The sequence below is a fragment of the Lactuca virosa genome, chromosome 8, assembly GCF_052849685.1.
Source record: "Lactuca virosa cultivar CGN04683 chromosome 8, Lactuca_virosa_CGN04683_v6, whole genome shotgun sequence".
NCBI classification, from domain to species: Eukaryota; Viridiplantae; Streptophyta; class Magnoliopsida; order Asterales; family Asteraceae; genus Lactuca; species Lactuca virosa.
In genome coordinates this window covers 110,198,883-110,214,929 of record NC_136433.1, presented here as the reverse complement: position 1 = coordinate 110,214,929, position 16,047 = coordinate 110,198,883, and the positions used below count along the sequence as shown (strand labels likewise).

The 16,047-nt window shown below is 33.2% G+C and overlaps 1 protein-coding gene across 3 annotated transcripts; it reads right to left on the bottom strand.

The window, feature by feature from the left end:
- Positions 1–1,366: 1,366 nt before the first annotated feature.
- LOC145133485 (3-oxoacyl-[acyl-carrier-protein] synthase II, chloroplastic-like) lies at positions 1,367–15,613 on the bottom strand. 3 transcript variants are annotated; one of them, XM_079068420.1, is made up of 13 exons: positions 15,179–15,613; positions 14,864–15,048; positions 14,565–14,768; positions 14,303–14,413; positions 14,114–14,209; positions 2,991–3,036; positions 2,831–2,910; positions 2,680–2,748; positions 2,493–2,577; positions 2,235–2,389; positions 2,059–2,139; positions 1,915–1,974; positions 1,367–1,738 (listed from the first exon to the last, which is right to left on the bottom strand). In XM_079068420.1, the coding sequence occupies exons 1-13, from the start codon at positions 15,453–15,455 to the stop codon at positions 1,622–1,624; spliced, it is 1,566 nt and encodes a 521-aa protein (XP_078924546.1). In that variant the 5' UTR covers positions 15,456–15,613; the 3' UTR covers positions 1,367–1,621. The 3 variants fall into 3 exon arrangements, with proteins under 3 accessions (XP_078924546.1, XP_078924547.1, XP_078924548.1); XM_079068421.1 differs by having other exon boundaries at positions 14,864–15,042; XM_079068422.1 differs by having other exon boundaries at positions 14,864–15,090; positions 15,179–15,221.
- Positions 15,614–16,047: the final 434 nt, after the last annotated feature.

Sequence of the window (16,047 nt, the reverse complement as noted above, 5' to 3'; positions counted from 1 at the left end):
TCAGTTTCGTTTGAGCTCAGAATCACATCAAAACACAACAGTCGAAATTGAAATAATAAGAATTATAGTCTTTAAAGCATTCCTTCAAGAAAATACTTGCAATACATATACCATCGTAAACCTAGAAAAATACTTGCAATACATAAACCAACATAGTTTGACTTAGAAATACATGAAAAGAATTATAGTTTGAGCTACAAATAACATAAACACATAAGCGTCAAATTAAAAATAAGAAGAATTATATTCTTCAAAATGGTAGTCTTCATGAAATCGAACAACTAGAGTTCTCCTATTTATTCTTGACGACGATAGATTTAATGTTTTTCTTGGACACTAAAGAATGCAAAATCAGGTCTTCTTATTATTCTTGAAGAATGTGAAACATTAAAGAAAAAAAATGTTTTAAACCTTTAAAAATCAAAGAGGAATATGAGCATTGGGATTTAATGGCAGAAATCCAAATGTTTTACATATTACCTTTGCATCCCTATGTCATTTAGGCTACCAATCTCTCTATGTTGGGTGCTCTTTTGATGAAGGATATTGGTTCTTGATAAGATTAGCCAACTTGTGTGTAAAAATACAATTGTTTCCTTACATCCTACATTTCTCATTTCAACCATATGAAATGTGCTTTTTCTATATCTTGTCTTAAAATATAATAAATATTAAATTTGTTTCTTTAATTAAATAGATAGGTAGGTTGATAAAACCGGTTAAAAAGATAAGTATGAGGCTGAAACCTTTTTAAAGGATAAAGATAAAAAAGTACACTACCAAAATTTCCAGAAATAGCAACAGTTTACAAAAGTTATTGAATACAACAATGTACTTTAAAACAATAGCATATATGATTTTACATCCATATTTAAAGTCACTCTCGGAGCGGTGTTCTATTTTCTAATTCAATCCCTACTTTGTTTTTGTAAGATTGACAAAAATAGATTTATGACTATGTATAAATTATGAAGAGTTTGGTATAATATTGATGGTAGAAAAAAAGAAAATGATTAAGTTTGATACTATTCTCATTGTAGAAAATGACGAAAATAGATTTATTTTCATTGATTAAGCATTTATGTTCGAAAACATCTTTTTTTTTTTAAATATTGCGTCAGACCTTTTGTTATCTAAAAATTTTTAGTAAATAATTTTAAAAGTACAATCGATTCATAAATATATTTTTCAAATACTATAATTAAGTTAAACTATAGAAAAAAAATAACAATGTACTTGAAAGTAGGATGCTATAATAAACAAATCACCAAATCTAAGAGCATTATGTACAAAAAAAAATAACAACTTTTATATGAATGACATAAATACTATAATTTGGAATATTTGCCATAGTATAATGCTATAATAAGAACAAATGAAAGTAGAATGCTATATAAAAAATATAAAATCAATATATTTTCTTACATTGGTCAACCCGGTCACCGGACGGGTATAACTCTAGTTAAACTATGGTTGTTGTACAACAAGTTGACTGAAGACGAAAGCTAGTGAAAAAACATACATCTTAATAATTTTGACTCTACATCAACTAATATTGAGGAGTTATGGGCATAGTTGAATAAGTCTATTATGTTTTGACGCTTACACTTGCATGTACCATTTATGAGAAAGGCGCAAATAATATTGAAGAGTTATGACCCCCGAAACCAAATGAGCTCGACATCGCCACCTTGATGTCCAATCTTTCTTTCTTTTTCCCCACTAACAAATTTATGTCCTGATCATTCATATATGATATTATTGACCATTCATGTAATGGTCCGCGAAATAATATATATATATATATATATATATATATATATATATATATATATATATATATATATATATATATATATATATATATATATATATATATATATATATATGAGCTTATATATATATTATATATACCACATCTTTATCTGGATCATCAAGGTTAACATTTGGATGCACCCAACCTGTTCGTATGGCCTACATATATCCACATTCCAAAAATGAATATAAAAAAGAGTACGATTCAAGAAAATGAAACCAAAAATTGCTTCCTTGCATTACTTGTATCGTTGCAACGGCTTCCACGGCACCTGCTGCTCCTAGAAGGTGACCTATCATGGATTTTGTCGAGTTCACCCTTAACTGTAGAATTAAATTTCATGACATATTCAATTAATGCATGCAATTAGCTTTGGTAATTAAGGATAAGATAGTAATTAACGTATCCTTTAATTCACCTCTTGGTTTTGGCCAAAACAATGAGTTATAGCAAGATATTCCTTGATGTCTCCAGCTGGTGTCGATGTAGCATGTGCGTTTATGTAGTTCACATCTTCCCTGGATACCCTTGATTGAGATAAAGCCTTTTCCATGCATAATATAACACCAGCACCTAATATTGTTATGTAAAATTCACCATATATAATAGTTATTAATTATGATATAGGATCAAACAGGAGGTATATCCGCCTAACATGTCATGAATTAGATTATACCTTCAGGGTGAGGGTTTGTCATATGATAAGCATCAGAACTAAAGCTTCCGCCCAAAATTTCTGCGTAGATATTAGCACCTCTTTTCTGTTAAGATATATGTATATGATCAAATAGGAAAACTAATCGCCATTAATTAGCATATGACCAGCTTTTCGGTTCTTGGTATAGTAACTGTCATCAACATACCTTAGCATGTTGAAGTTCTTCAACCAACAGAACTCCAGCTCCTTCTCCCATAACAAATCCATCACGACCCTGATCATTATGTAAAGGTACTTTCAAAGAATCTAGCTAGGTAACAAAAGAATTAAGTACGGAAAATAATATATATATGAACCGAATCCCATGGACGTGAAGCTTTGGTAGGATCACTGTTCCTCTCACTTAGAGCTTTGCATGCCACAAAACCCCCAACTCCTGCATGAATGGTTGTGGATTTATTGTTTCTATCTTGATTTCAATGCTCGATGAGACTTGTAAGAGAAATAAGACCATACCTATAGGTATAATTGGAGCTTCAGAGCCACCACAAAGCATCATATCCTACAAGATTCTCAACATACTAAAAAAATGGACATAATGTTGAATTATAAAGATGGACTTAGGAAAACTATTACTTAATTATTGTTGGATGGTAATTAATTAAGATGTTTGTGTTAGCTTATAAATTGGTTATAAGACAATTAAGTTTAGTCAATCTAGAAAGTAATTGCCATCTTGAAGGGTTGCACGTACAATGGTATACTGGGTTCTGATGGTCGAATTATATATATATATATATATATATATATATATATATATATATATATATATATATATATATATATATATATATGTGTGTGTAATATTTATGATGTCATCTTAATAAAAATCTACCCAAATAAACTAAATTTATTTTAGAAAAATGTCATACTTTTATTGAATTTGACACATATGGCTAAAATAATTACGCACCATGTTTGTCCACATGTGTTTTCACAAATAAATTGAGTTAAAAAAAGATATTTAAGTTGATACTAATAAGCTTATAAGGCTTTTAATAAAGAAATCTTAAATAGGTCAAAAAAAATTGATTCCTGGTTCATGGGGATTAATTTATCGGAATGATTGGGTAATTTTATATGATTTTAAGTTAATTTTTTTTTAAAAATAAGATGATTTGTAGGAAAATAATATGGAAAGTATAAACTTATGTTTTAGTTAGGTATTCTGGGATAACTAAAGGCCATTTAATGATTTAATTACGTATTCCGAGATCACCATATGAGCTATCTAACAAATCTACAACGCGGGTGTGGAACAATATATCCTGAATGAAGGTCATGTTAGCTAAAGCAACGCATTCAAATGAGTACTATTATCAAAAGAACGGTTAATTCTGGAGATGACACGTTATTTTGGAAGGATGATTGGATTGGAAACAGACCACTACAACTTGTTTTTTCTGATCTATATTGTTTGGAGTCGCATAAGAAATTCAAGATCTCAGATCGAATATATGATGATGAATTTTCATGGTTTTGGGCTAGTCAACCTGAGCCACGGTATGTGAACCAACTGATGCAAATCCTTGGAACAACTCGTCTAAACTCAAGCAGTGATTCATGGTCATGTGAACTAGATTCAAACGGGCAATTCTCAGTTGCAGCATGTAGAAGGAGGATGATAAAGTCTGACAGTGGATCGGATGCAACTCCTTTATGCAGCTTAAAAAAGTTTCTACAAAAGTTTCGTGTCTTTTTGGTGGGCAGTTCAAAACTATATTCCCTTTGTAGTGGCACTCAAGAATCGTGAAATTGATATTTCATCTTTTATGGATGGTGGGTGTAATTTAGTAGAGGAGTCATATGACCACCTACGATGCATGTGCCCCTTTGCCAAAAATACACACGAATGGATCTTCAGATGGTGTGATATTTCGATGCCCTTATTTGATAACACGACTGAAGTTCTAGAATTTACAGTGACATAGGGGAATTCTCCAAAAAAGAAAAAGGTCTTGGAGGGTATCTACTATGGAATGATTTGATGTATGTGCAAAACGAGAAATGATAGAACCTTTAATCAATCAAGGATTGCATCAACAAAGATTGTATACATTGTCCAATCATTGGTGTTCTTGTGGTTCAAACATAGAAAAAATAATGAAGTATATAATTGGCCAGATTAGTGTATTAATCCACTTATGTAAAGTAGTATAAGGGAGGTCAATTTATCTATGTTGTGGTGAGGTCTTGTTTCTTTCTCCCTGTCTTATAATGTGAGGTTGGGTTTTCATCTCCCTTCATTTCTTAATAAACGTATGTTGGTTCCGAAAAACACCAAACATTATTTGATCACAATTTATTTCACCAAAATTTATTAATAGATATGGTCTATTAATAAATATCAACTTTTACTACTATTTTCATTAATAATTATGTTTATTTTTAGGCCCTTATTCTTGAAATAGAAATAATATATAGTAGAATTTAAAATATTTAAGGCTCATCTAATAGATAACTATATCGATACACCAATATTTTTTTTTGTATTTTAATAACCAGTTGACCATAGTGAATTGTTTCACTAAGTGTATTTAAGTGTAATGGATGGATTTGTTGACCAAATCAATCTTGATGAATATTAAACAAGTAAGGAATGTGTGAAGTACTGATATTGGAACCAAAATTGATCTCGGAATGTAATTGGCATCGGACTGAAAATGACTTCGGAATTGAATTGATCTGAAAGTGAAATTGGTCTCATACTGAAATTGATTTTGGAACGAAATTGATCTCAGACCTGATTGTGATGTGAATGTGATTTAGTAACTGAAACTGATTGCGATGCGAATGCATTTTCGTAACGAAAGTGGTTACTGTTCAATTGTGGTTGATCTTAACTCGTTGGAACACAACGCATCGAAACTTTCGCATTGGATAACATGTTACCACAATTCAATTGCGATTGATCACAACTCGTTGGAACGCTATGCATCAGAAATTTCACATTGGAACACGTGTTGTTCGGTGTTATATCCAATGGTTAAAACGACAATTTTGTGTCAGTTTTGACTGTTGGTGGACATTTGTTGGTTAAACTAATTATCCAATGGTTAAAAGCCCGTTTTGTGTCAGTTTTTCGAACGTTGTAATTGTCTTGTGACGGTTTTTAAGAAGATATGGTAAAATACGTTAAAGAACACAATTTTGAAAGTTTCAGTCACAATCTCAGAAATTTCAAGTGCATTGAATCCCAAATCACCAACAGAAGTAGAAGCATATTTCTAACAAAAATCGAAGTATTTATGATCATGGCTAGTGACGATTCTGTGAAAGATATGACAAGCAAGTTTGATAAACTAAACAAGCTTGAAGGGCAAGATTTTCGTAGATGGCAAAAGAAGATGCATTTTCACCTTACTACTCTGAAAGTGGTGTATGTTTTGACTACACCCATGCCAGAATTTGCTGAAGATGAAACTTTGGATGAAACAAGAAGAAGATTAAAGTGGGACAATGATGACTACATCTGTTGTGGTCATATTCTCAATGCTATGTCTGATTCTCTATTTTATATCTATCAAAATGTTGAAACTGCAAAAGAACTGTGAGATTCTCTTGAATCTAAGTACATGACTGAAGATGCTTCAAGTAAGAATCTTCTTGTCAGTAACTTTATGGGTTACAAGATGTATGACTCTAGGCATGTTATGGAACAATTCCACAAAATATTACGGATTTTAGGACAGTTTGCTCAACACAATCTGAAAATGGATGAAGCCATTTATGTGGCTATGATTATTGATAAACTGCCCCTTCCTGTAAAGATTTTAAACACAATCTAAAACATAACAAAGAGGAATTAACTTTGACTCAACTTGGAAGCCATTTACAGATTGAAGATTCATTAAGGACTCAAGAACTTGATAACAATCTGAAAAGGAAATAATCAAGTTGGTTCCTCTTCTGTGAGCATGATTGAAGGAGAAAGTTCAAAGAATTCCTAGAAGTCTAAGGGAAAAAGGAAGTTTAAAGGAAAGGATGATAAGTCTTCCAACAAGAAAGCAAAAGAGGTTTGCTGGAATTGTAACAAATCGGGTAACTTCAAGAAATATTGTAGTCTTCGTAAAGTGAAATAAGGACTGTGTTGGATCAAGTGGATCCAAGGATCCATAAAGGAAACAAGGTTAGTTTTATGTTTTCATGTAGAGTTCTAAATATGTTAAGATTTATATTTCTGTGATTTCTAAAGCATTTTATGTTTAGGATGATGATGTTGCATGGTGGGTTGATTCGGGAGCAACAAGCCATATATGTAAAGATCTTCATTGGTTCAAAGAATTTCAACCAATAGAAGATGGATCTATGGTGAAAATGGGAAATGTTGCTACTAAACCAATCAAGGGTTTAATATCTGTTTTGCTTTATTTTACTTTTGGAAAGTTTTTGTGTCTGAACAATGTTTTATATGTGACGGGTGTTCGAAAGAATCTCGTGTCTGAAATTGTATTGAATAATTGTGGTTACAAACAAGTATTAGAAAGTGATAAGTATATCTTGTCAAGACATGGTTCTTTTATGGGTTTTAGATATATATATATATATATATATATATATATATATATATATATATATATATATAATGGAATGATTAGGCTTAATATTAATTATCCTAGTTATGATAATTCTATTTGCATGGCTTCTTCTAATTCTAGTAATACTTTGATAAATATGATTTATGGCATGCAAGACTAGGACACATTCATTACAAGAGATTAAAAGACATGTCAAAAATGAGTTTAATTCCTGATTTTGGTATAAATAAAGAAAATTTTAAAAATGCATGTTAACTAAAATCACAAGACAACCTTTCAAGGAAGTTGTCAGGGAAAGCAAGGTGTTGGAACTTATACACAGTGATTTATGTGATTTCCATGCCACATCTTCCCTTGGAAACAAAAAGTATGTTGTTACTTTTATTGATGATGCATCTAGATATTGTTATGTCTATTTGCTAAATTCAAAAGATGAAGCTCTAGATAAATTTAAGATTTATAAACAACAGGTTGAACTTCATAAAAATGAATTAATAATAGTTTTGCATACTGATAAAGGTGGTGAGCATTATGTTCCAGTTTATTTTGAATCAACTGGAATAATACATCAAACCACAACTACTTATATACCACAACATAATGGTGTTGCTGAAAGGAAAAATAGGACTTTAAAAGAAATGGTTAACTCCATGTTGTCCTATTCAGGTTTGAGTGAAGGTTTCTGGGGTAAAGTATGTTGACCACATGTTATATTTTGAATAGAACTCCAAACAAAAGGAGTAAGAATACTCCTTATGAACTTTGGTGTAAAAAGGTACCAAATCTGAGTTACCTCAAAGTTTGGGGTTGTAGAGAAGTTATAAAGCTCAATGAACCCAAACGGAAAACATTGGGTCAAAGAGGTATATATTGTATCTTCATAGGATATGTTGAGCATTCAAAATCTTACAGATTCTATGTTTTAGAATCTAATGACTCTATGTTTATGAACACCGTTATAGAGTCTAGAGATGCTATCTTTGATGAAGAAAGATTTACATCTATTCCGAGACCAAGGGACATGATTCAAAAATCTTTCAACAAGAATACAACTCAAGCTGAAGATTTTTCTGGTCGTATATGTTCTGTGCCAGAACTTAGAAGGAGTACTAGAGCTAGAAAAGCTAAATCTTTTGGATATGATTTTCAACTATATTTAGTTGAAGGAAAAAGGAATGAGATTGTGTCTCAACATCAATGATATTTTAATAGTGAAGAGGATCCAAAGACTTTCAGTGAAGTTATGGATTCTAGGGATGTTCATTTTTGGAAAGAAGCAATACATGATGAGATTGATTCTATCATGCATAACAGTACTTGGGAATTTTCTAATCTACCTCCTGATTGAAATGCATTAAGATGTAAATGGATTCTAAAACGAAAGATGAAGGTAGATGGCTCAATTGATAAGTATAAATCCATATTAGTTATCGAAGGGTTTAGGCAAAAGGAAGGCATTGATTTCTTTGATACATATGCTCACGTTGCCAAAATTTCCACTATCAGATTAATGTTAGCTCTTGTAGCTATACATAATCTTGTGATTCACCAAATGGATGTGAAACACTGCATTCTTGAATGGTGACTTGCATGAGGAAATTTATATGAAACAACCTGAAGGGTTTGTGATGCCTGGAAATGAACACAAAGTGTGCAAGTTAAAGAAATCATTATATGGTTTGAAACAAGCACTAAAATAATGGCATCAAAAGTTTAATGAAGTTGTCTTGTCTAATGGTTTTGCATTAAACCAAGCTGACAAATGTGTGTGTAGCAAATTTGATACTACTGATAAAGGAGTTATAATTTATTTATATGTGGATGATATGTTGATTTATGATACTGATTTGGAAGAAGTTAACAAAACCAAGAAATTCTTATCATCTAGTTTTGAAATGAAAGTCCTGGGGGAGGCAGAGGTAATTCTTGGTATAAGAAATAAACAAGGAAACAATGGGATTTCAATTTCTCAATCTCATTACATTGAGAAATATTTGAAAATTTTAACTTTGAGAATTATTCTCCTGTTAGTATTCCTATAGATCATAGTCTTAAGCTTCTACCAAATAAAGGATCTCTAGTGTCTCAACTTGAATACTCAAGGGCTATTGGTTGTCTGATGTATGTCGTAATTAGCACTAGACCTAATATAGAATATGTTTTAGGAAGGGTTATTAGATATACTAGTAATCCTAGTTCACATCATTGACAAGCTGCGAGTAGAGTATTTAAGTATTTGAAAGGGACCATAAATTATGGTTTAACTTATAGTGGGTATCCTTCTATTCTGGAAGGTTATTCTGATGCCAACTGGATTAACAACTTAGAGGATCACTCATCTACAAGTGGTTGGGTGTTTCTTCTTGGAGGAGGAGCCATTTCTTGGCATCCAAGAAACAGACATGTATTACCAACTCAACCATGGAATCTGAGTTTGTAGCTTTATTTGCTGCTGGTAAAGAAGTTAAGTGGCTAAGGAATTTGGTTTATGAAATTTCATTATGGCCCAAACCGATGTCTACCATTTCTATCAGATGTGATAGTGTTCCAATCTTGGCTAAGGCTTATAGTCAAGTGTATAATGGGAAGTCTAGACATTTAGGTGTTAGATATAGCATGATTCATGAGTTGATCATGACTGGTTTGATATCTGTGGAGTTTGTGAGAAATCAGTTTTATTTGGCTGATCATATAACCAAAAGGTTAGCAAGAGATCTTGTGCACAAGGAGTTGCAGGGATGGGTTTAAAGTCCATTAAAAATATTTTATATTAAGATACCCAATTCCCATCTAGTGTAATATTAAATGCGGAATTCAATGTGGAAAGCTTGCTATTTAACGATTGGAACACATTATTATTATCATCCCAAGGTATGTGTTTAGTACTGCAAGTTAAGGAGGTTGACATTTTATTTCTTAATAGTTTTTTGAAAAATTGCATTTGCAGGTCCAAGAACAAAAGAACTACCTATATAAGCATGAAGTTTAGTTGCTTCAAGAAGTTGGGACTTGACTTTGATATGCTTACTGAAGGATGGGACACAAGCTAGTAAAATATAGTGTCAAGTTAGAAATTATGAGAATAGAAACTATTGCGTATATTATCTTCGTGTATTCACTTGGATGGAAAGGGTTCAATCCTTAGTGATACCCCGAAATTCGAATATTTTGATTGAACAATATACTAATGTGAGATTCAATCGGCACGACATTTCATTTATGCATCAGTTTATTGTTGTTGTTATGTTTTGTTTTAAGTTAATCAAGATTACACTTAAATGCGGGAGGTTTGTTGTTGAATTGTTTCACTAAGTGTATTTCAGTGTAATGGATTGACTTGTTGACCAAATCAATCTTGATGATTATTAAACAAGTAAGAAAGGTGTGGAGTATACACTTGTTTAAATTTATACAAGATTTAAACAAAGGGAAAATTAATTTAGAAATTGAATTGAAATTGGAACAAGATGATTTCGGAATAGAACTAATATTGGAACCGGAATTGATCTCGGAATGTAATTGGCATCGGACCGAAAATGACTTCGGAATTGAATTGATCTCGGAGTGAAATTGGTATCAGATTGAAATTGATTTCGGAACAAAAAACTGATCTCGCACCTGATTGTGATGCGAATGCTATTTAGTAACTGTAACTGATTGCATAGGTTTAATACCTACCTCATGTTTGGTTGGGAGGAATGAAATGGAATTCGAGGGAAAATGATTTGAATTCTCTCGAATTCCATGTTTGGTTCAACTTTAAAGAGGGCAAACAAATCCAAAATGAGAAAACATTCCTTCATAGGAGGGAAAATACATTCCTTCAAAAAAATGGATTGAATTCAATGTTGACAATTACCATTATATCCACAAAACCATTAAGTAAGATTGGTGCATCGTACGATGTCAACTGCAACTGCATCTTCAAAATCATTTCAATTAATCTTCTCGGGTGGTTGCGTTGGCATAAAATATGTATGTCTTAGATGGAACCATACTCAATTCACCATTTGATCCAAGTCAATAGTATCCGTCTATGTAGGGCAGATCTATGTGGAGTTTCGTAATTAGACCCATTTTCTGTATATACATTTGTGCATTCTCATTTTTCTAATATTGATTTGTTTTAGAATTAAAAACGGATATTTGGAACATTGTTGATGTTGCTATAATAGATGATTGCAAAAGTATTTGGTAAATGAGAAAGCACTGATGAAGGTGGCGACCAATTAATCTGTGAGAGTTGAAACCTTAACATCTGGAAAGATTTTACACTTATACTAAATGGTAATTTTATTATGGCTCTAAATATATTCAATATTTCTATTTCGCACAAAAAAAATTCAAATGTAGCTGGCTTTAAAACAAATATGCCTCATTAGATAGTTTTAGGCTTGGCCAACATATGTCTTTTGTGGAGTATCGTAATATCCTTAAATATCGGCTCATGATCCTAATATTTCTAGACGACGAGATATGTATGGTATGCCGCAATGCATGTTTGGACTCTATTGAAGAGCATGCAGTTCACTATAAAGAACTCCTGGGGTTCAAATATAGGCACGATATGGTTAGGGATGTGTTGTTTGACATATTTAAGCGTGTCGAGCTTCCTGCCAAGAAAGAGGCACATGCGGTTTTATTGACTGACCTGCCAAAAGGAATTTCAACCCTTAGACCGACTAACATTTTGATTTTTTGATGGGTTGGAGGGAAACATGCTTGTATGGACCTTACATAGGTATCCCCTCTCATGGGCTTGAGGGATGGGGGTTTCAAGACGGGACATGCTGCTTTAAAAGATGCTACATGCAAAGTCACAAAACATTAGAAATCGTGCATGAAAAATTAACACGTGTTCATACCATTTGCGGTTTCCTTGCGCCAAATGCGGTGGAGCTTCTTAATATAGTACAACGGATCATGCTTAGCAATGTTATATATCTAGATCTATGGATGTAGACTTCAAAAGAATTGGTTTTGCCATACAAAAAGCGTTAACGACACATCTTGTTGCCCGTTTGCTTTCTCGCTCGTTGTACAGTGATAACTAAGTGTTTTTGAAAAATTTACCCATAGTTCTTCCAAAAAAATGTTTTGGATAGTGGAATCTTATTTTGATAGAAATAGTGCTCGATTAAGTTTTATTAATAAAAAAGAATTATATAAATTTTCCAAACCCGATTCCTTTTAGTTTGTCCTTATGGGGCTTATGTTATTGTCTTATTGAACATCAATATATCCTAGTTTAACATGCATAGTAACTGTTTGATTAAATGTCTCACTAAAATTGATTGTTTATGGGATAGAGTTTTCCTAGACATTGTTATATTTTGGGTAAATTACACAGATGGTCCATGTGGTTTCGGGTAATCTACGTGTTTAGTCCCTAACAACTTTTTTTAAATCAAACCATCCCTACTAGAAGTTTTTGTTGCGTCTCTGGTCCATATTATACATAAAAAGACACTTTTACCCTTATAGTTTTGCATTCATATTTATCATAGTTTTTTGTTATTCAGAAAAGATATTTATTAAAAAAGTTCATATAGGTCCTACCACCAAAAATCACTCCTTTTACTCCCCTCTCTTGCATCTGCTAATGATCTAACCTGCATCATCTCCATAATCAGCTCTCACCATTGACTGCCTCATTCCTCCATCTTCACCGACGAGCTGCATATCCATTTTCCCTTTTCCTTTCTCTCATATGACACCCAACGTGACCATCTACCCTTCCTGTTCAATGATTCAACAAGATCACAATCACCACCATCCACATCCTAGCACAGGATCGTATACACTACCAGAATCCGCCACATACACCACCAACAACCACCACATGCACCAAATCAAAATAAAATCAAAGACAAAGCTGAAAATCAAACTTGAAAAAAAAAATAAACATGAAATCAAAGCTCAAAACCAACCTAGAATAAAACGTGAAATCAAAGCGCAAAACCAAACCATAATAACAGTTGAAATCTAGTAACAGGGTCAGGAGGCTGCAACCAAAGTACTGATGAGAAAAATGGAGAGACGTTGGTGAGTTTTTTTTGTAACGAGGGTCCATAACATCTGATTTATATGATATGGGTTTGCAAATGAATTTGAAATCCTGATTCCAAAATCAAATCAAAATCAATCCTAAGGGAACGATCATCGGTCTATGAAACCAAAACCAAAAATCATTTAGGGTTTCTGAAACGACAATCAATTTCTTGATAACATCAATTTCAAAAATCGCTAATGATTGTTTTTGTGGCTGTCCCTCAAACAGGGTGTCTATGAATTGTAATTTTTTTTATTGACTCCTAATCGAGGCTCACTGAAAACAAAAATTAGGTTGTAATCGACCAAGGGGGAGATGCAGATAGCCGTGAAAAGGGAGAGGGATGAAGGGTGGATGGTGGTGGCTGCGTACGAGACCAACAATGGGTAAAAAGCAGAAAAAGGAGGGTTACAGGTTGTTCTTCGATATTGGTGGTATATATCAAAAATGAGAAGGATAAGGGGACTGTGGAGTAAAATCAACAGTCGATAGTCGATGGTGGCTATGGAGGTGATGTAGGTGGAAGAAGAGACGAACTGAAGAAGAAGGGGAAAGAGTTGACGTCGTGCTTAGGCTTTTAGGGCATTCTTGAATAGTTTTTTTTATATATATTAATAATATGGAAATAATAAAAGAATATTATAAAATATTTATTAAGGGAAATATAGTCTTTTTATCTTGGACAGAGACCAATCGTGCAACAAAAATATTGCAACAAAAATATAAAACAGGGATGGACCGAGTTAAAAAAATTGTTAGGGACCAATCAAACAGGTTACCCTTAACCACCCTGATGAAAACCATCCGACCTTCCTCACATAATGTTTGATATTTCAATTTAAGGGTAGTTTATATATGCATACTTTGGTTAATTATCAATTCATTTGTGACTTTGATTTGTTCACATCTTGAACACATATTTTAAGTCGAGAACTGGAGTAGATCGTACGACAAAAAGTGAACAAGCACGCATAAAAAGAAGTACTCACAGCATCCCCGTCGATGATATGATTTGCTGCATTTAAAATGCAGAAATTGCTAGTGGCACAAGCTGTAGATATAGAGTATGTTGGACCCATCCAACCCTAATGTGTAGCAGGAAAATAATCAGTTACAAAGATCACGTGGATTGCTTTCAAGTGTTGTAAATTCAAAGAAGACGACAGATTTGAGCTCACCAGGTCAATGGCTAGCAATGATGATCCAATGTTAGTACTTGCAAAAGGTACGCAGAAAGGATTCATCTTCCTAGGTGAGACCCTCAGTGCTTCTATAGAGTCGCTTACGACCTAAATAAATGGAAACAAACAATAATGAATCTCTCGAAAAAAATGCGATTTTCTATACAGCCTTAATCAAACTAACTAAAAGAACTTGTCGTCAACCATTTCGGTTTCAATTTCGTACATGATTGAAACAACTAATTAATATATAATATACCTTCATACCACCTATACCGGATCCGATCAAAACCCCACATCTACTTTTATCTATCTCCTCCATTCGACCTTCTGTCAACCCACCATCTACCAATGCTTTCTTGCCAGCTGTTAGCATGTAAAGCATAAATTTATCAAGCCTTTTGGAGAGCTTCGGAGCGACCCATTCATCAGTCGAAAAACTTTTGATCTCTCCAGCTATTCGCTGTAGTTGGAACTCATGAGTTATGTCTATGTTAATCAACAACGTAATTAATTATGAGAGATCAAGGTAGAACTAATAATGACATATATACGTACAGTAGGATAGTCTGAACAATCAAATGCCTCTATTTCAGTAACGCCACTGACTCCTTCAAGCAGGTTATTGTAAAATTCATCTGGATTCTGACCAATTGGTGTCTCTACACCCATCCCCGTCACAACAACTCGTCTTCGGTCACTTGGAGTTTTCGCTTTCATGGCGTACTTGACTACAACTGTTTCTTGACATAATTATGTCAAAACATAATTACGGTAGTTCCTTTCTAGTTTTTTAATTATGTCAAAACCTAATTACATGTGTCCTAAGTGGACGAAGAGTTAATTAATTATGCACAAGTTTGAAAATATTACCAGATCTGTGCGGATGGGAGCAAAGACAGCGACGCCTGCAACGGTGGACGGAAACTCTCGTGAACCGGAAAGAACAAGCAGTAGCATGCGCATGGAGAAAGCAAGAAGAAGAAAGAGAAAATCCATTGGAGGTGGATGGAGATATAGAAAAGGAGTTCATATTAGAACTTGCACTAAAGGGTTTGTAACTGAGTCGCGATCTTGATGAGAAAAGGGATGCAGGGCGTTGGTAGTCGTGCTTGAAAACATACGCAGAAGCAGAAGCAGAAACCGCCATGTTAATTTACGAATGAATGAATAGCTAGCGTCTGGATATGTATACAGAAAGTAATGTACGTACGTAAATAAAACTCAAAGATCGATCGATGATAGCTACCAAACTTATTTCACCTAATTAAACAAACAGACTGTGAAATTGATTACAAATTTGGCATACGTACATAAATTAAGTTTGAATAGATGTGTCTTCCATTATCTGTTTACATAGATACGGCTAAGGGGTTCTTGCACGAAGGCAACGTGACTTCACCAAACAAAATAAATATGGAATTCGTATTTAGGTGACGTGAAATGAAAGCAATGAGCAAAAATAACGTTATATAAAGTAAAAAAAAAACAATTAAGGTTACAATTTACAAAGGTTGGGTAGATAGACGAACTTCCGTAAAAAAATATATAATTAATAAAAGACAAAATTACATATATGGTTCGTGTGTTATTAAATGTCATAAACCTAACCCTTGCTAATTTTTTTTGACCAACATAGTTTATGTGGTTTTCAAAACTTGAGTGAATTACCCTTTTTGCTGATGCTGTTACTGTCATAAGTGTGAGGGTATTTTGGTCTTTTCAAGTACCAATGATTGAGT

Bases quoted from the DNA above. Each gene is read 5' to 3' on its own strand.
- LOC145133485 (XM_079068420.1), bottom strand. From the start codon at position 15,455: ATGGCGGTTTCTGCTTCTGCTTCTGCGTATGTTTTCAAGCACGACTAC. The intron at 15,049-15,178 runs GTAATATTTTCA...AATTATGTCAAG, and splicing joins CTCCCATCCGCACAGATCTG to AAACAGTTGTAGTCAAGTAC. The intron at 14,769-14,863 runs GTACGTATATAT...TTCCAACTACAG, and splicing joins ATTGTTCAGACTATCCTACT to CGAATAGCTGGAGAGATCAA.